Source organism: Anser anser (genome assembly GCF_964211835.1).
Source record: "Anser anser genome assembly, chromosome: 10".
In the NCBI taxonomy this organism is placed as follows: Eukaryota; Metazoa; Chordata; class Aves; order Anseriformes; family Anatidae; genus Anser; species Anser anser.
In genome coordinates, this window is record NC_139730.1 from 22275709 (window position 1) to 22295465 (window position 19757).

At 39.8% G+C, this 19757-nt stretch overlaps 1 protein-coding gene across 1 annotated transcript; it reads right to left on the minus strand.

The window, feature by feature from the left end:
- Nucleotides 1–1371: 1371 nt before the first annotated feature.
- On the minus strand, nucleotides 1372–18211 carry SLC30A4 (solute carrier family 30 member 4). Its single transcript, XM_083850151.1, has 7 exons — nucleotides 17447–18211; nucleotides 12397–12543; nucleotides 6733–6886; nucleotides 6241–6454; nucleotides 5835–5940; nucleotides 4394–4528; nucleotides 1372–3696 (listed from the first exon to the last, which is right to left on the minus strand). The coding sequence occupies exons 1-7, from the start codon at nucleotides 17838–17840 to the stop codon at nucleotides 3542–3544; spliced, it is 1305 nt and encodes a 434-aa protein (XP_083706277.1). The 5' UTR covers nucleotides 17841–18211; the 3' UTR covers nucleotides 1372–3541.
- Between the last annotated feature and the right edge of the window lie 1546 nt (nucleotides 18212–19757).

Here is a 19757-nt window from a genome sequence, read left to right on the forward strand (position 1 = left end):
CTGCTAGTATAGAAAAAAGTGCTGCTAGTATTGAAAGGAGTGTCAACACAATTTTGAAAAGAAAAATCTTCATTAAGCAAGGAAAACACTAATTCAGAAATAAAATTGGTCTCTGTTAAGTTTTATCTTAGCATAAGAACACTTAAGAATATGAGCAGAATGCGAGGGTTTGCAGTCCATTCCTTATAAAAACACTTGACTCATATGAGTAGTCATTGAAGTTGTATCTATACTTAAGGAGAAGATTAGTAAAATCACAGATTAAAATTTCTTCCCAATGTAGACTGTTAGAGATGGCAGAATTTTCACAGAATTTTAGCTGTTCGATCAGCAATAGCATTTTGGCACATCTCTGGAAAGCAGGAATACTAGCTGTGGAAGCCTCAAATTTTAGGTGCCTATTGGGTAGGGACAACTCAAAAAGTAAAGGCATTCTCATTTCAAGCAGAAGGGTTTACAATGATGAATAGAGAGGTATGAAGACATGTGAATGATCTTGTGATAACCAGGTGAAATAATCTGGATGTGCTGCAGAGCTGCTTGGAAAGGCACTACATGATTCTTGTTTATACCAATGCCATTTTCCTCTAAGGTGATGGCTGAAAAATGATCTTACAATATCTATAACTTGCCTTCTTTTATAGCCACTTTACACTTACCAGAGCACTGCTAATGCATGTTAGATTATATATTCCCTGTAGTTTATTTGTGAATAAACTTTCTCAAGAGTTCTCTATTCATTTTAATTAAGTGTGCTAACTATTTCAATTTGTTTATTTTTAGAGTTCTGTTGTACTCTTTTATTCCATCACTAGGAGTGTTATCAATTGTGTATTCCTTTTGTTGTGGATTAATAACAGATTCAGAAGAGTACTGAGATCTTATGTGAAATGCAACACTGCCAGACAACTTCTGTCCTAATTTATAAAGACTAAGAAAAGGGTTAGAGGTAGGCCACACAGATACCAATTGCTATGTGAGACCTTACAACCTTAAAATAGCAAATCTCCACTTCAGAGTCTCCCTGATACAGATGCATGGATTCTTTTATTTTAGATTGTATTCTGTTGTTTTTTTCTCTGGACTCCTTCCAGTTAGTCCATAGGCCTTGATAACAAGGGCACCTCTGGGGTGATTGAAGGGCTTCAAGGCTGCCTTGCCAGTTGCTTTATGGCTGTTCCTTCACCATACTTTGTCAGTTTATATTTTCCAGAGTACAATTATTGCATAGGAAATAACAAGACTTAAGTTGTCCTGACTAAAGAGGGAGCCATAATTTATTTTAAACATAGTGTCACCAAACTGAGTTAAGCTTCAAAAAACAACTGCTGTAAGAATCAAAGAAAAAGACGAGATAGCAATACAAATAAATTTTATATGACAACAATGTGAAGTTTAATTATTGATTTAATAAAACCCACAATAAAGCAACACTTTTGCTTTTTCTTAATTAAACAAACGTAGTAAATCATTACAATAAAAAACTCCAAATACAATAAATGTCTACTGTACTTCAACTTCTAATTACATCAACTGTAAACCCCAAGTTAATTAAAACCTATTTGAGTATTAGTATGTGCAAAATACCTGTTGTGGTTTCTTTTTTTGTTGTTAGGAAGTTTGTAAGGATGGGATGAACGCTTTTCATGAACTGTGATATGGCTTAATTAATGATGGTGTTTGTATTGAAGCATTAACTTTCCATGTATGGTGCTCCTTTGCCTCTGAGCTATATCTACTTGTATGTTGTACTTGTGTTCCCATTTCATGCCAGAACAGATACAAACATAATACAGTGTTATGAGTACTTTGTCCAAAATAATACTGTTGTCAGTTTTCACCTTTGCAAATACATTGTGATAGCTACCTCCAAAAAAAAAAAGAGAAAACAAGCCAAGACTATTATTACCAATTGCAGATAGAGATCACCCTGATAATTATGTGAGACTCCAGCAAGTTTCAAGACAGACACTAGCTTAAGTATTCACAGCTGAGTATCACAATATCCATTATTGGGCCAAAATTTTCCTTTCTGATCCACGTATGGAACTACTTCTGATGTCAGTGGAAGTTCTGCATAAAGATCAAAGTGCAGAATAAACAAAAAATACTTGAAGTTCTGTTTATTGAACTCCACAGGTCATATTCCTGTTGCCCTTGGCTTCTTCAATGTAACTAACTTCAGAAACAGGTGTAAATCTGAGCTTGGATGTATGATAGCTTAGGGACAGGTAAAAGGGTTGTGTTTTATTATCCTTTGTACATTCAAAGTACAGGGATCAACACCGTGAGCGAAAGCAATTCAGTTTTGTGGACTTTGAAGTGTCAGGATGAAAAAACAGTCTTTTCCAATTGCTTTGTCTCTCAACCAATAAGAGAAAGCAACCTACAGAGACAGGCTACAATAGCGTTGCCCAATGTACATTAGGTTACTGAGCTTGCTTGGGTTTCATTTTATTCATAAAGCTAAGTAGGGGGGGACTGCTATTGCAGTAGCTCTCCTGTGAGGATACCACTTCAAAGCAAAGATGAAAAAGAGATCTGAGACTGAGGGAATAGTACACCTAAAACTTCTGCTCCCTGCTTTCCTTTTAGTAGATCTAAGTAACTTGCATGTCTGTAGAATGAATTTGAGAGTAACTTCATGTCAGGCTAGCATTTGATTTTTTTTTTTAACAAAAAAAATCATAGAAAATGTTTGAATTATAGCACATGTGTTAATTGGAATACATGCTAATTAACTGGCCTTTTAATGTGAATCAAATGTTGGTTTAGACAATCAAAATTATTAATAATAAATTTAATCTTACAAGTCAAAACTCTGTAAAATAAATAACCTGTTTCTAAAGTATAAACCCTATTCTATAATACATCAAAGATAACTGATCATTTAAAACACTTTGGGTCCAGTGTTGGGTACGTAGTTGAACACCAGAAGTCTGGGCAAGGATCTTCCTGTCTGGATCTCTGAATGCCCAGATTAAAGCTAAGTTTCTGGTCTGGTTACAGTAAATTCTGTATTTTGCCATGTCTCCAAAAAGACCGTTTATAAAAGAGGTCAGCTAGCACTGCATGCATCATAATTTAAGAGACTGTATGAAAATGACTATTGTAAAAATACTGTATAATGAGTTTGAGGTTCATGGTGCATGGAACCCTGGCATGATTTTAATTGAAATACTGAATACTTGATGCTCCGTTTGGAGTGCAGCTATTTTGTGGTGCACAGTCATTAAAGGACAATCTCAAACTGTAATTTGTGAGGTATCTGCAGAACCACGCTTCAGTTTGTAAACGACCTGAAAACAACTTTGTCTCAAAATCATAACAAATTGAATAAACCAGTACAAGGGAAAGAATGAAATACATGTTCTGTAGGGCAACCACTGCACTTTTTGCAGCACTAGCTCTCCCTGCTGCATGTTATATGGTACAAATCCACATATTAATTGTTATTTGATCATTTTCATTTTGCATTTATTGCTCTCAGTCTTTGACTACAAGATAAAGAATAAGGCAGCAGTTCCCAAAACATATGAAATTAGGCACTGGAACTCTGACAACTTGCACAGGTTTTGCTTGTTTCTTGTTTGTAACTCTGAAGCTGGACAGAGCACTTGTACATTCCGAATGTGTTCAGCAGCAGTTGTCTGGCCTTGAACTGAACTTCTTCCCATTTAGATGAACTACCAGGAACTGCAAAATCAAGAAAATATTTAATATAATTCAGTTGTTAAGAAAACTGGACATCTAGCTGTTTTCATATTTATCACACTGAGCTACCAACTCAAGTAATTGTTCACTCTCAAATATATATATGAGAAAAAATAATATATATATATATATATATATATATTATTTTACACCTTTAGGCCTATATCCTGCAACCAGAACTCCAGAACTATATCTTGATAAAAATAAGTAATTTAGATGGGAGGATGAGGGGGTAGAACTTCTGTCCTAAGAAGTGATAGGCACGGCAATATATTAGATCCCTAAATCAGCATTTTTTGACAAAGCATACAATCTTCCATGTGTCAGACTGTTCCACATGCTGGTTTAGAACTTCACCTGGCTTTTCCCTAGACAAAATATGGGAATTTCTGAAGAGAAATTCTTTCCCACACCAAAGTATATATCATTCCATACTGGATGTTTCGGTATAAATATATTTTCTTTGCATGACTTTCATTTATATTTTGTCCTTCTTGGCTAATGGTTTCTATACTTCACTGTACAAAAGCATAGTTAGTTGTTTTTTTTCCACCAGAATGGTATTTTCTGGATCTACTTAAATGAGAATATAAAGAAGATAAAGAGGAAAAAGTGGTTGGTTTTTGCTTCCCCCACCCAAGTTGGACTTGATCTGAAATGATGCTGTACAGCAGCTTACCTAATTGCAAGTGGACTATGGCGTTTGTTTTTCCTGCAGTGAGAGACCAAACATTTAAATCTTCTATAGAATAAACATCTTCAATTTTCAGCAAGTCTTCCTTAATGCGATCCACATTTAAATGCCTGGGAACTCCTGTGATACCAAATACGAGACAAAATTAATTCAGTCTTTTTCAAACTCTGTGGCCTTTCAAATAAACTGTCATGACAAATCTCAAAACATTGAAAGAGTTTATAATTTGTGTTGTTTAAAATGTTTAGTATCTTTAAGTTACCAAAAGAGAAGAATATGCAAACTGCCATATTAAGTCAGTATGTATACTGAGGTAGTACAGGAGTTATGCTGTTGTCTCAAATGTGATGTGTCCATTCCAGAATCCAGTCTCTTGACAGTAGCCAACATCACATCCTTTAGAGCAATGCACTTGTGGAGATACAAATTTTACCACATCTCCTAGTAACTGCTTAGCTCAAACTCTTCAAAGAAAAACTTGTATCATTATCCAGTTTTTTTCATCCTAAAAAGCTCTTTGTTGTGTTACTAAAACTTGACAAAAATATGCATGAGGGTAGGTTTCCGATTTCTAAATCAGTTATAGCTCTGAATCAGAACTGCGAGTTAAATTGTTGAAGAATTTCATAGAAATAAGTATTTGAATAAGCTTCAAACTGCATATATCAGAGTAGGGTTTTGTTGTTTTGGAGTATTTTTTGAATGCTTCAACAAGCTAGATGTTTTGTTTCTAAATGAAAAGTTTATTTAAAATATTCATTTAAAATTGAAATGTTAATTTTGAAAGGCTGCCTTAAAAAGGTTTTATGTAGATTCCTTGGAAGTTCGTTTGCTGGAGATCCTTGAAAAAGGACCATTTGGAAAAATTCTCTAGCATACATTAAAATGACCTATCATCACTTTTAATAGCACCGTTAATTCTGACATTTTTATGATAGTTGGGATACCTATGCAAAGAGCTACAACTCAAAGATCTGGAATTTGATACACCATTAGTTTGCCTTATCTGTTTTGCCCAGCTAAATCTCAGCTGTTGCCTTGGAGCTAATTCAGGTTTCTTAATTCAGGTTTCACTATTTTTGCCTTCAAGGTAAAGGTTGTTTTTGTTTGTTTGTTTGTTTGTTTTTGCTTTTTCCTAAATGTCAAGAAAAGCACTTGACATCAAATATTCTGAGGTCCTTGACTTTACCTTGTAGTAAAAGTCAACAGTAATTCGTATGAAACAGATGGGAAGGTGCAGGTAAAAACAAAGATTTTTTTCTTCATCCCTACATTCTCACTTTCATAACATGGAAGTACTAGATAGAGTAGTCGTAGTGGGCATGTCAGTTACAATAATGCAAAAAATGTTGCTGGCATTTTCCCCTCTGTACCAGAGTTTACCAGTATTTGACATGTAAAGCAATGCAGACTGTGTGGATCTTACCTTCCAGAATGATAACTCCTGTGTCACACAGAATTCGGACTGTTGTCAAAACCACCAGTATGGAAAATACGTATGTACATATAGGATCAGCAATCTTGTATTCTGGCTGGAAGGGAAGTTACAAAGTATTAAAGGATGTACAAAAATAAGATCATTTTTTAAAATGTGACTCACAAAATGCAGTTACTTAGAGCTCTGACTTATATGAAGATTTCTTTTTGGATAATTACAAAATATAAAATAGTCCTTGCTCGTTTTACATAACTATATGAAGCTTCTAATAGGACATCACAAAGTATATCATTTTCATAACTTAGAAAAACAAGTCTCTTTTTAATTTAATCACTTCAGGTTAAATTTAAAAAATATATATCCCACCCTACCTCAAAGATTAGCCATTCTTTACCTTGAAACGTATGATGTATGCAGCTACCAGCACGCCAATACTTTGTACCAAGTCCCCAAGGGCATGTACAAATGCTGCTCTCACTGCAAGGCTGCTGTGTCCGTGGCTGTTGCTGTGGGCTGTGCTGGGAGAGTTTGACTGAGGTATGTGGGAGTGAGGGTGGGAATGGGAGTGAGAATGAAGGTGTCCAGACTGGTTCAGCAAAAAACCCATTCTGAAAGGGAAAGAAGAAAAACATTACAAGAAACAGGCTTTAGGGTTTGGTGTGTGTTTGGTGGGTTTTTGTTTCAACGGAAAGAAATTATAAAGAATTGAGAAAGTAAAACTCAACATCATTTCCAGTCTTATTTTATGAGAATGAAGAGGTCCAGCAAAATGATGTCCTGTGAGAAAACTACAGGCCAGTAACAGTTTAACAGTTAACAGTTAACAGTTAACAGTTTATTCAGAAATGCATTTATGAGCATTAATGGAGAGAAAGGGAGGTCTTACATTAAGTTAACTGCAACACCAACGGCTGCTGTAATCAGCATGATATCGCCATTTATTTCATAGTCCATATGGATAGTTCTTTGAACAGCTTCATACAAAAGGAATGCCATAAGGATATAGACCAGCAATACACTAATGATGGCCGACAATACTTCTGCAAACAGAAAGGAAACAACATTACAAAAATGAGTCTTGGATCTATTTCCTAATTATAACATGTACAGAGCCTTAATTATTTTAATTTTTTTTTGTGTATTATAGCACTAATGCACAACTAGTAAGTTGTAAATATAATTCACAAATACACCTAATAAATGGTGTAGCTTGTTTCAGTCAACACCTTCACACAGCCCTGTCAGTATGTTCCAGAAGTCATGTTTTCTCCAATTATGCTAAAAACAGGCAATGATGGTGACTCGATCAGACTACCTGAAACTTTTGTCAGAGAAGTCACAGGCAAAAGCCCTGCCTGAAGGAGAGGAAAATATGTGGGCTGGTGGTGTTTGAGATCTCCTACAAACAAGGCTTGACTTCAAATGTCTACAGTGTTAAGCTAGATTTAGAGATGACTTTTATGTATCCTCTTGTATTTAGAAGGGGAAAAAGTTGTAAGATTAAGGAACTGAACCATACAAACTTGTCAGACATCAGTTCTGAGCTTGTTGACGTGTATGTGTACATGTGTACATTTCAGCTATGAAGCATTGCTTAATGTAAGTCTCAGTATTGACGTGATGTTTTAACACTACTGAACGATTACCAAATCCTCGTATTTCACAAAGGTAGGAGTGTTATGACCAACACTGTAGTATAAGAATTCTATCTGATCATCCAGACTTTCAAAAGGGCACATGCATCAGTATAAAGAAAGTAAATTAAAAAAATATCGTCCCAGAATGTCTGCTGCCATTTGCATCTGTGATAAATAGTTATAGCTCCCCACAAGGCTCCCGCTGCTCTGATGGAAAGAGGCCTGAATATTTTACGGGTCTGGACCTTAATGCTGTCTGCCTCAGTGCCCAGGTAATGAAACAGGGCTGGTGACAGTACACGTAAAACCTGAGGATGATGAGTCCATCCTGTGGTTTTAGTACTCTATTTTAAATAACATAGGGGTCACTAGATTTCTTTTAACATAAATGTACACTTTTTCACTCTAGCGTCATATACTAAAAATGATTGACCTGTTGTGGCTTTCTGGCTTTCCCAGATAAGACTGTCTCAGTTATAAGCACGTTAATGCAGGTCTTTATAAAACGTACTGGGAAAATCTTAAAGTTAGCTCCATTGTATTGCAAGTAAATCTGCAGCCATGCCTGAGTAATTTTTAATCACTATGCATAAGGCTTACTATTGTCACGTCAGATGGATCACTGGGATCTTAGTCTTCCTCTGTGAGTTCAAAGATCAGGGTTGGAAGTTATTTGCATTGAATTATAACTGTTGTTCTTTCCCCTTGTCCCATACCTCTTGCCCTGATTTATTCCTGAGGAAGGGCAAAATTCAGCTCCTGGCTATGTGACAGCTGTAGGAAGATTGATCTCAGAATTGCCTCCCTTCTCCCTCTGCTTTAAATCTGCCAGTGTGCAAAACAGCTTTGGCTACTGGAGGTGTCGTTTCTAATAAAGAATTGCCTTTATTTATTGAATATCACAGTAAAGAACATGCAGGTATAAAAGCTGCTCATACCACCAAAGTCACTTGATCCATACAGTGAATTTGTCACATTGTTATGGGAGAAGAAACTCATGCCAATGCACTCAGCCCTAATGTGTCAATGCCTGGATGAGTGCCAGCATTACCAGGTGGTAACAAGGCTCTGAATGGCAACTGTCACAACTTCTGACTTCAGAGCAATAATGAAGTCCTAGAAATATCCGTGCAAGTGGTAGCTTTCTTTACAATGCCCGCAGATTACTTAGGATAACAGCCTTCCCCCCTCCCCCCCTTTGGTTTTCCAGAATGCTTTTTTTTTAATTCCTATTTGTGAAACTGTAGCACGTTAGCTTTTAACAGAGAATAACATTGTGAATACTAGAAAACTCTGTTTTCTGCAACAGAAACCAGTGTTTTCCTTGCAGTCTCTTTCACATTGTCATGTTGACACTATAGATTTGTGCTGAGATCTTTCACTTGTGAAATGAAGTATGCACTGTGTCAGTAGCCTGACTGATCTGTCATTACTGACGTTGTCTCTGCAGTAGTGGAAAGATGCCAAGTTTCATATCTGTGTTTAAATCTGCTCACTGTCTTGCTGAGAAGGAGGTAGCTCCACTTGGTGAAACAGAATTATATTTGGCTTCAAGCATATATAACCCTTTTCAGATAAGACTGCAAGCTTCATTATTTTGTATTCACTTCTCTAACTCATTCCTGAATCTGTCAGCTTCCCTTTCACCACTGAAAAGGGAATACACTAAAGATGGAGCATACATATTATATATTCAAAGAGAATTAAAATGGATGAAAACCAGTGCTTTCTTCTGGAATTTGACTAGACAATCAACAAATGTTTTCTTTACAATGCAACGCTTATGTGTACAAGTATGAAAATTCATGGTTCTGCAAACAAAACTGATAATGAACACATAGAAGCACTTGATTGTCATGTTTTTGTGCTTAGTGTATGTATAGATTATCTTAAAATTTAATGCAAAGCAGATTGGCCATTAAAGTTCTTGTACATACACCTAGCTTCAAACAACTGTTCTACATTTTTTTTCTGTGACAGATGCTCAATCTCTATTTTTAACATTGTCATGTTTTACCATCTCATGAGATTCAGGCTATTGTTTTTTGTATATTGTTTTGTATATTGTTTTTTGTATATTGTTTATATTATTTTGCTGACGAACTTCCTACAGCATAGGATATTTGGAAAAATGTGTTATAACAAGAATATAGCCCAGAAGTAGCTTTGTTCCATAGACAGCATTCACTGAAGTGTGAAACTGGGTCCTAAGGCCACAAAGTTCAGAAAGGGTGCCTGAAATCGGCAAATAAACTTTACAAATATGACTTTAAAAAAAAATGCATAGGTTCATTTTCAACAATCCCATCTTCAGTACTTGCAGAGCCTGGATCAAGGTTTTGAGAATTTCTTGCAGGATCTTTACCAACTTCCCCTTTTTCATTGCAACCACAGGAACTCTGTTCCCACCCCCACAGGCTCTAGTTCTCCCCTACTGATCGCTACGCTGCTGCTAACATGTAATCTCATGGAATGGTTGAGTAGAAAGGTGCCTTTGGAGGTAGTCTAGTCCAATCCCCTGCTCAAAGCGGGATCTAGAACTAGAGCAGGTTGCTCAGGGCTGTGTCCAGCCAGGTTTTGAGTATTTCCAACAACAGAGGCTCTACAACCTATCTGGGTAACCTATTGCTGTGTTTGATAGCCTGGACTCACTGGGCAGCAGAAAGAAAGGAGGAATTGCTGCTGGTCGCTCTCTTCTCCAGGGAGAAGATGATGGGTGATACAGACTGATTGTACAGGCCAGATCCGGCCACAAGTCACGAAATGGATCGATCAGTCTGATCAGTATTTTTCTTGGCAGTAAAATGGGGCAAAAATAATGCAAAAAGTGAGGTGGCAGGAATCCTGAGGGATTCCTCTTTGCAGAGTGCTATGGAACCCCTGAATTAATTAGTAAGTGAAAAATTATATAATTGGGTAATATTTGATGGTTAAACAAAAGTTTATTTTTTTCTTAAGAACAGTTCCTGTTTTAAGTTGTCATGTTCATTCTATTTATATTTTGGTTTTAGAAGAATTGTAAAGATGTATAAACTACTGTTGTTTTTTTTTTTTTTTTTTTAAATGAGATTAAGGTATGTCTAAATGCTAGCAAACATCCTTGTGGAGAGTATGAGCCAAGTGCCAGAAGCATACCTGCAAGGTCAGGTTTCAGTATTAGGGGGGACTCCTATCACAAAATTAAAACTTCTTGAAAGAAAAGTTTGTGATGGGAAATGCTGGCACTGTTAATGCCTTTTTGCTAAAGCCCAAAGATCTTTGCTAGTGTACAGAGTTATGCATTCATGCATTAGTGACTAACTGATGACAAATGACTAGGAGTGATGGAGTTGTTGGATTCTGCTGCTGTCTGGCAGTCAGTATAAGAATGAAATATAATGACTATACAAGACTATGAAATTCCTTGAAAAAATATACACTATAGAAAGTATAGAGGAGAGGTAGCAAGCTGTAACGCTAGAAATGATCTATTTCGTGAAGCATAAATTGAAGCTTTTGGGAAAATATCTGCAAGTCCAGAACTGCAACTGTATATTATAAACTATTAATAACCAATACAGATAGCAACCACAGGAAAGCACCCTTTAGCATCATTACACTGCCAGACATGAAGTAAAATGAATCCTGAAAAAGCCATTCCAAGGTTTAGTATATAATTCTGCTTGTTTCTTTTTTACAAACACCTAAAACAGGCAGAGGTGAAGTAACTTACTGTACTGGATACAAGGGGACATTTTAATCTCTGTTTCATGTGGTTTGGGGAGTGCAAGAGGAATAGTGATTTCTGAGACACCTGGCAGAGCTATCTGGTCCTATACTCTACAGAACTTTTTAGTTCTGGATTAAAGTATCAATATTCATATTGTATAGGTTTTTTTTTCCAGTGTCATAATGCTAGTGAAGTCACTGGGACTTCATAAATCCAGCGCACTGGCAACAAACTGTTGTAGAAAACAGCTGACTGACACACACAGCTCCTGCACCACCAAGCTCCTCAGTGTAGCTGTCACACAGACAGTAATAGTGATATACCAGTGAACGTACCCCTCCTGCTCAACAGACCTCCATTCCACAGCACAAAGGTGCACAGGCACCTGACTTAATGCAGCAGCCCGGTAACTATGGGTGAGCTATGAAACACAGCTGAATACCCACTCATGTTTTTGCTGGGGATAGCTTTCCTCCTCTGAACCCTTTTTAAACTTTCTAGGCAATGGTTCATTTGTAGGAAGTCTTACTTACAGTGTCTCAGTGTATCCAATTCCCCAATAGTCTGAAAACTTTCCTCGTGAAGATGGAAGATAAATCAAACATTCAGAATTTAACTCTGAATCTAATTAATCCTTGTTCCACAGAGACTGAGAGACTAATCCTACTCCCAGTGAGTGAAACTCTGAAGTTTGATAACTTGAATTTGGCTGAGGTTTAAAGTTCAATAAAAAGGTCTGATGCAATGACCTAATGATGAAGGTCAGTAGTAATCAAAAGGAGCATTTGCCTAAACCTGTGAAGAGGCCAGGCCAGACTTTCAGCCACAACTGGTCACCTTTAATTGTTTTTATGCCTCCTTGCCAGTTTCCCCACTGCGGATCAAGTTGGTTTACAGCACAGTAGATACCAGACTGTGACCTAACATGGACAACTCAAGAGTTCAGGCTCACTGCTGCCTCAAGCTCAGTACAGTACAGTACGGATTACAATTCTGCTCAAGTGATTTATTCTCTTGTGGCAATACAACCCATGTAGTGGATCCAAAATAGCCAGAGCAGTGAAAGGACATTACAGGCAAGGTGTCAAAGTTACTTTTGTTTGTTACTGTTTTCCTTCTAGTTATCTCTTCTTCTACAATTAGATATTCTTTTCAATTGTTGCTTAAAATACTCTGTTAATAGCAAAAGCTGTTATCTACATACCTAAGCGATGAAATCCAAAAGTGAACCTCTTTGTGGGAGACTTTGCAGACAGCCAGACAGCAAGCAGGGTCAAAATAATACCGCTAAGGTCAGTTAACATGTGAAGTGCATCTGTCATAATTGCTAGACTGTTAGCAACATATCCACCTGAAAAGAAAGTTGGAAAAGTCAAGACACATGATCTTTGTGATTCTGGATCCTCTTTGCACAATCTCCAGTTACTTATTTTCAGAACACCTCATTAAGTGCGTGAGAGTACTTCTTAAAATCACTGAACAGGGATATTTTTTTGCCACTACAATCAACATGCCATGCTATAATTTAAAGCTATCATAGTTAGAAATGCAGTGAAGCGTGCCTTCTATTAGAGTAACATAGAAAGGATTCAGTCCTGTTATTTTCACTGACACTGTTTGCTTCATAGCATTTGCAAGATCATGCCCAAAATAGTTCAGTCTTTTCTCTATAGATAATTGTGTATGTTTAATCAACTGATCCTTTTTTTTTCTTAATTAAATTACAGCTGTTAAATGTTTTGATTTTATGGAACAGGGACAGAAATACAATGACTGAATGACAAAGTAATTCACACCGCCCCCTTTTTATTTTTATTACATTATCTTTTAACCTTCATCATTCCCTGTCCTGGAAAGGGCATATAAATTCTGCTAATATATATTGCTGACAGTAACTTTCACTTGCACAGCATTTTTCTTTATTACTGTAATTTTTTTCTCATAGTTATGAGATGCATTGAGACAAATAACCACAGAGCAAAGGTTAATACCTTTGTTCCATTTCAATTGCTAATGCTATTGTTAGATGGGTGACGGAGATTTAAACAATGTGCCTCTCTTAGGCATCCCTTATCCAAATGGGGAATCAAGGACAGACTACGGTGTCTTCCATACGCAGGAGGATAAGCCCATTTTCTCAGAAAAGATTACATCTTTAGTGTCAGTTCTTCTATGATTTAGTTTCTCACTTTACCTTGAGACCCATTCAAACCGTAGATTCTACCAAGCAGAGTATGCAGCTGGCACGCCATTTGGCAGGCTTGAGGCTCCAACTAACATTTCGAGAAAAGGTATCTTTGTATATAATTAAAAGCCTCTTAGTGAAGAGGTTGACCGTGAGGAAATAGCAAAGGCAAATTCACAACAGGCTGATTGCTTTCAAGATCTGTTATAAAATTTGTGTGTCCCTGTCCATCCATGAGTGTGCCCATCTGCAGATCGAGCCGTACTCTTCCCCCAGCCATACAAGCAGAAAAACTGATAATATAGTTGCTTGCACTGCTTGTAACTACTGAAAATACCACGGTTCAAACAGTTCCTTCCCCCCAACCCGTCTTTAGTTGTTCCTAAGTCAAATTCTTTAGAGGCTGAAATTCTCCGAAGGCTCAAAGATAATGAGGTTTTTAAACCTCAGCAATTCAGCAGCTTTTTTTGATTATTATTTATTAAAATGGGTAATGTCTTGCTGTTCAGAGTTAATTTGTTTTCGCACATAATTAAAAAAAATATGACTTAGAAATGTGCAACTCAGCCAGTTTTACAGTCAACACAAAAGAAAATTTCTGTTCAAGGCCATTCCCTTCAAGAGTTTACGTGTATGATCATTTAAAGTATGTATGTTAATTCACATGTATTAAATTGTGAGAGGTACTTCAGTCCAAGATGAGTCAATTCCATTTCAGCTAGTCTCTTAGGACTTCAAAAATAAAATTGTAAGGAAGGAATTCAGATACTGAAGGTAGTCTTAATATAGCACATGGGTTAAGAAAATAACATCGAGATGAATGAAATTCTGAAATTGAAGGTTCTCTGTGTTCCAAACATACTGGTTCATTGCTTGGTGAAGTACTACCCAGGGGCTGTTTAAACACAGACAGCAACTGCTGGGGGAGACATCTACATTCTTTACAAATAGAAGGCCTGATGGCTTACCGCTGTTTTCACTGACCCGTGAAGGACAGCAATCCTCCTCATGAACAATCAATCAGAAATCTCTGAACATAACTGAACGCATCAAACCCTGTCAGGAAAGATAACTAGGAGCTGTAGTGTTTTTCATTTCTTCATGCAAAATGGTTCCCAGGGAGTGTAAATTATCTTATCTGACTTTTACAATGACTGTTCATCAAATACAACAACAAACACTGAAGTGGGCTGGATTAATGAGCTTAGCTATAGTTGAAAAAAAAAAAAAAAGCCAATCAAGATTTCACAAATCAGCTGCTCAAACAAGATTTCCTGCATCTTGACACAGTAGCAGGAAGATTTTTACTGAACAAATTAATCATCTGATAAGGTGTTCTGCCTTTTCTGCAGAAACTCGTATCTGTCAAAGATCACAGAAATCAGTTAAAGTCCTACACGACCAGAGTTTCACAAATATCTGAACTACAGATTTGTTCAAAAAGTTCCAAAATTTCAAACCAAATGGGACAGAACACAGTGCGGGGCTGGACTGAAATACATTAAATAGGGACAGTGCTGAGCCAGGACTTGAAGGCTCCATCTTCACTTATTTTGGTACTGATTATCTGCCTTAAGGCAAGTCATTCAGGTCAAGATCCACAAAAGTAAACAGATACCTAAGTCAGATTTATTCTCTTTGAAAGTTGGATGCTTGAATATTTTAATGGTCTAGGTGCTGTCCGTGTCCGTGCCCAAATCCTGAAATAGGACTGGTAACAGCATACATGAACCTGAGAATGGTGAGTACTACTACAGTAGTAATGCTTTGTACAGACAAATCAGTCACTCTGACCTGAGCTTGCAGAAGTCCTGGCTGCACAGGAGAAACAGCGGATGATGTGTCAGCGAGGAGAGTATTTTTACTCTCAACACCTATTGTTTCCAGAGCTGTCCCTGCACTAGCTATGGAGATGTCTACAATACAGCGAATCAGATCAGAAGCCCCCAAATAGAGAATGTCTGTGACTTCAGCATAAAGCTGCCAGGAATATTACTCAGTAAAGCTTCCTTCAGATAGACTAAATTTGGTGTGTATCAGAGTTCTGATATAAGTACAATGAAGTCACACGCTAAAGGACACCTACATCCGAGACATAACACTATGTCCCTCATCAAATTTGCCTGAGTTCACACTGAACCAAAATCTCATCCAGAGAGAAAACAGAGCCAGAGGACAAACTCAGGCATTCAGCTACATCTCTGCAAGTCTGAAGCTAAGTGCTAAACCATGATGAGTTGATGTATTGTGGCAGTATTATTAAAGACTAACCAGAGCGAGGTGTTCAGAGACAAAGCCACTATTTTCTAACCCACATTCCTGAAATAAGGTTCCAAATAAAACTGTAGTGCACATGCAGCCAGTTATCTGGTCTCTCTGAAACAAATGACCATTTCTGTCTCCTATGAATGTGTGACACGCTGTATTATTTATACTCAGTGATTCTGAGTATACAGTATGCTCCCTACACATATTGTTGAAGTTTGTCTTAAAGATACAATGCACAACTGCACTAGAAAAAGTGATCCAAGAGCACTAGCTTACTTCACATGAGCAATCATCAGCCCTTCAGTCAGACTGACCTAATTTAGATAGGGGAGAAGGAAGAGGTAAGTCCTGTGTTGCTACATCTGAAGCATCTATTCCTTACTTCAAGAAAGTTTTTGTGACTTCTTTTTTGCTGGTGAATTATGGGCAGTAGATTCTCTGTGATTTAGACTTGTATGTTAAAATGCAAGCAATTTAAAAGAAACTGTCATTAATTGTCTGTTGCTAGATACACCTGGCTCAACATAACAGGCTGTCCGGTGTCTGACAGATGCATTCATGTGCTGACCATGTGTCACTCCCCACTGCTTTAAATCAGGAAAGTGGATGAGAGAGTTTCAGCATTCTGCAGGAGGCTGAGGAGCACCAAGCACTTACACTGAATGTCATGGACATATCCAAAGGACAGATGGTAACAGGACACTAATAGGAAATTAACAAGTGAACAGTGATAAATATTATGCTTTGTAAAAATTGTTACATAATGGCAAAGGCATAACATTTAAGAGCTTATCTACACATCCAAGGGACTTTCAACTTTAGATTTTATCTCAAGCCCATGTCACTATAGGCTATAAATACAGTCATATTTTGTACAGACTGATGTATCATGTACAGGTTCTATTCAACCTGAATAGTAAATGATAGCATGTCTTTATGAGGGAGTAATAAAAGGTGAACTTGAGCACCAGATGCATTCTGCTAACCAACAACAGTTGAATGCTCATATAGGAACAAATTTCCAGGTTAAAAAAAAACAGCTTTCTTCTGAGTACCAACAAATAGAAACCACAAATACTTTAACTCAATCGAACTACTTGGTATTCTGAACTGTTCTAATAGGAAGTGTTAAAATACCTATTATTTTCATTTACTTTGATCATGCGGTTTGTGTCTGGATGGAGTATGTGCTAGTTCAGAGCACAGCAGGACTTCAGGAAGTTGTCAAGAGAGTGGTTTCTGGACTGCACTGTTGTGCAGGATTTGTCTTTTTGGATGTAAAAAACTAGAATGCATTGCCATATCTGATAGCTAAGGATAAGCACCCCCCAGATATTAGAGTTTTGGTACAAGGTCAGTGTCACCCTTCGGAACTATATTTCTCTCTTCCCGTTGCAAACAGCAAGATTTTGTGGCAGAATTAGAAAATACTGAGGATGAAATTATTCATCTTTTATTTCTGTTTGTACAACACCATGCAGTTTCTCCCTCGCTACACCTTAGAAGCTTACAGAGCAGGCAAAAATACAAAGCCACTAGACAGACAACAAAAAGCCTGCTTTCTGCCAGTCTGGGGAACTGATGAGATTCAGGGAACTAAAGTTGAAATACCCCTTGCTTTTCTTGCACGAAAAATACAGGTGGACTTCGCTCCTTCTCACTCTCTGGCCTTACTGCTAAGGGCACTGATCTCTCCACACAACCAGCAGACAGATGGCTTCTCTGGGTAAATAATTAAAGGCTGATGCCAGAGCATCGAGCCAGGCCAGAAGGAGAGAGACGACACAGGCCAGTGACTCACCTACGAGCTCCCCCGTCATGAAGAGCAGGTAGAGGACAGCGGCGAGGGTCAGCCGCTTCTTCACCTTCCTCTGCTTGCAGAGCTCCCTCCGGGCGCTGCAGCCGCCGCAGGGGCCCGGCGCCATGCCCCCGGCGCCCCACAGAGCGCTGCCCCGCTCCGGCAGCGAGTCCTCGTCGGGCTGCAGGCCCAGGTGCACCCCGTTCCCCGGCGGCTCGGGGGCCGCATCCGACGGGTCGTCCGCCACCACCACCCGCAGCTTGTTAAACCTGGGGAAGTCGTCGTCGGCCGCCTCGTCCGAGAAGTCGAAGGCACTGGAATCATTAAGGAACAACGACGGGTCCCCGCTCCTCCAAAGCGCAGACTTGAGGCTCGTCCACAGGCCGGCCCCCGCCATAGCGGCGGAGCCCGGGGGCCGTCCGTGGAGCTCCCCCCGGGCCGTCCCGTCAGGGCATGGCCCCCGCCTCGCGCCCCGGGCCCCACCGAGGCCGGCCGGGACGCCCCCGGCTCCCCGCCGCGCTCCCCAGCTCACGGAGCGGCCGGGCGGGCGGCGCCGGGCGCGGGGCCGCCTCCCTGCCGGCGCAGGGGGAGCAGCGCCGCCGCCATGCGCGGCAGGCAGGCGGTCGGTCGGTCGGTCAGTCACACCGACCGGCGCCGCGCTCCGGGCATAGCCGCACCTCAACCCCACTTCCAGCCCCAGCCCCAGCCCCAGCCCCAGCCCTAATCCCGGCGCGCTCCGGCGGCGCGGGGCAGGGCGGCCGCTGAGGGGCCGGGCCGGGCGCTGCCAGTCCCCGCCGCGCCTGCGCCGCCCGCACGCTCGCACCACGGACTCCGGGTTCGAGCCCCGTCGAGGGGGCAGGCCCGCAGTGTCCGGCGGCACTCAGCCCCGCCGCGTGAGGGAAGAGTTCTGGTTTAAGAAGCCATGAAGTCACAGCGTGGTCTGTTGGTACATAAGCAGCGATTTTCACGTAGGCTGGATGACCCTTCTGTCCCTGGCTTCAAATCTTGAAGTCACAAATTTGCATTGTGCAGCTTTTTCTCTCTTCCCTTCCCCTTTCCCGATCCCTTCCCTTCCCCTTCCCCACAAAAGGCACAGTTCTTTGCACCATTTCCAATAGTTCCTATAGTTCCTGTGAGGGTGGCACTGTGTTCTAGGAAGCCGTATGTGCCTGTCTTAACATTCCTTCAAGGATGTCAGAAGAAACAAACCTCAAAGGCCCAGTAGCCATGTGATTCCTTCCATAGCCATGTTCTAACTTAAAAGTAATGAGACTGCCTCTAGTAATTTTGTCAAAACGTTACTCCCCCTCCTCACTGGTCTGATAGCTATACATTTTCTTCTAATTGCCAGCCTATAATACTTGGGGCCAGTTTGTACCCATGGCTAAATTTTGTTACTGTTAGGTTCCTAAGTGATAAACATTTCATATGCCCAAGGGGTAAGTGCATATCCTGTTTTTGACCTGGTTGATGGAAGTTGCCTAGATCAGAGAGTTGTGTAAAACTGCTAGATTTTGGAGAAAGGCACTCCCTTTCTGCGCAAGGGCTGAGAGCAGATTCTGGCACACATTGGAGCGCTCAGGCGGCTCTGCAGAGCTTGGGGCAAGCGCCTGCTTGGAACAGACCCTGCTGGAGGGGACACGAGTATGGTAAATGGGCCTTGGGTGGAGGCTTAGCATTGTTGTTCTCTGCAGTGACGTTCTCCAAAAATAAACACTACCATGCTTTGTTATATTACAGTGGGTTCATTTTCCTGAGCATGTAATCTCATGTCACTCTTCCTCAGGTGGATGAAGAGGTGCCATCCCCTGCACCTTTCACGCAGTTCATAATTCCCTAGCAGGGTTATCAGCATGAAGGCTTTGGGGCCACAAAATGAATTGGGTTCCTGAAATGGGCCAAAATTAAAAAATACTATGTGAGGAGGGTGAGATATTTTTGTATGTGTAGCTGAAACTGTTTCCATGATCACAATTTGCATAGACTTCCATATGTCAACTGAGGGGGCAGTGAGCAGTGTGGGAGTTGGAATGAGCAGTTGAAGCTGGGGCCCTGTTAAGCCAGCATTGCTGCCTAAGAAAACACTCCCAGGTATGTTCCAGTTCAACTGTTCTTAGTGCTCTTGTGCTCCTCTCTGAGTCATTTGACTCACTCTGTGTTTCACCAATTGAACCAGCACAAGTGCGAGAGGGCACACAAGCATGAATGACCAGCCAGGGAAGAGAGGGAAACCCACTGCTTATAAAACTGTGTCTGAAAATGTGGCGTTGTACCGGGGGATTGAAGAGTGGGTTCATGCTCCATTTTGCTGCCC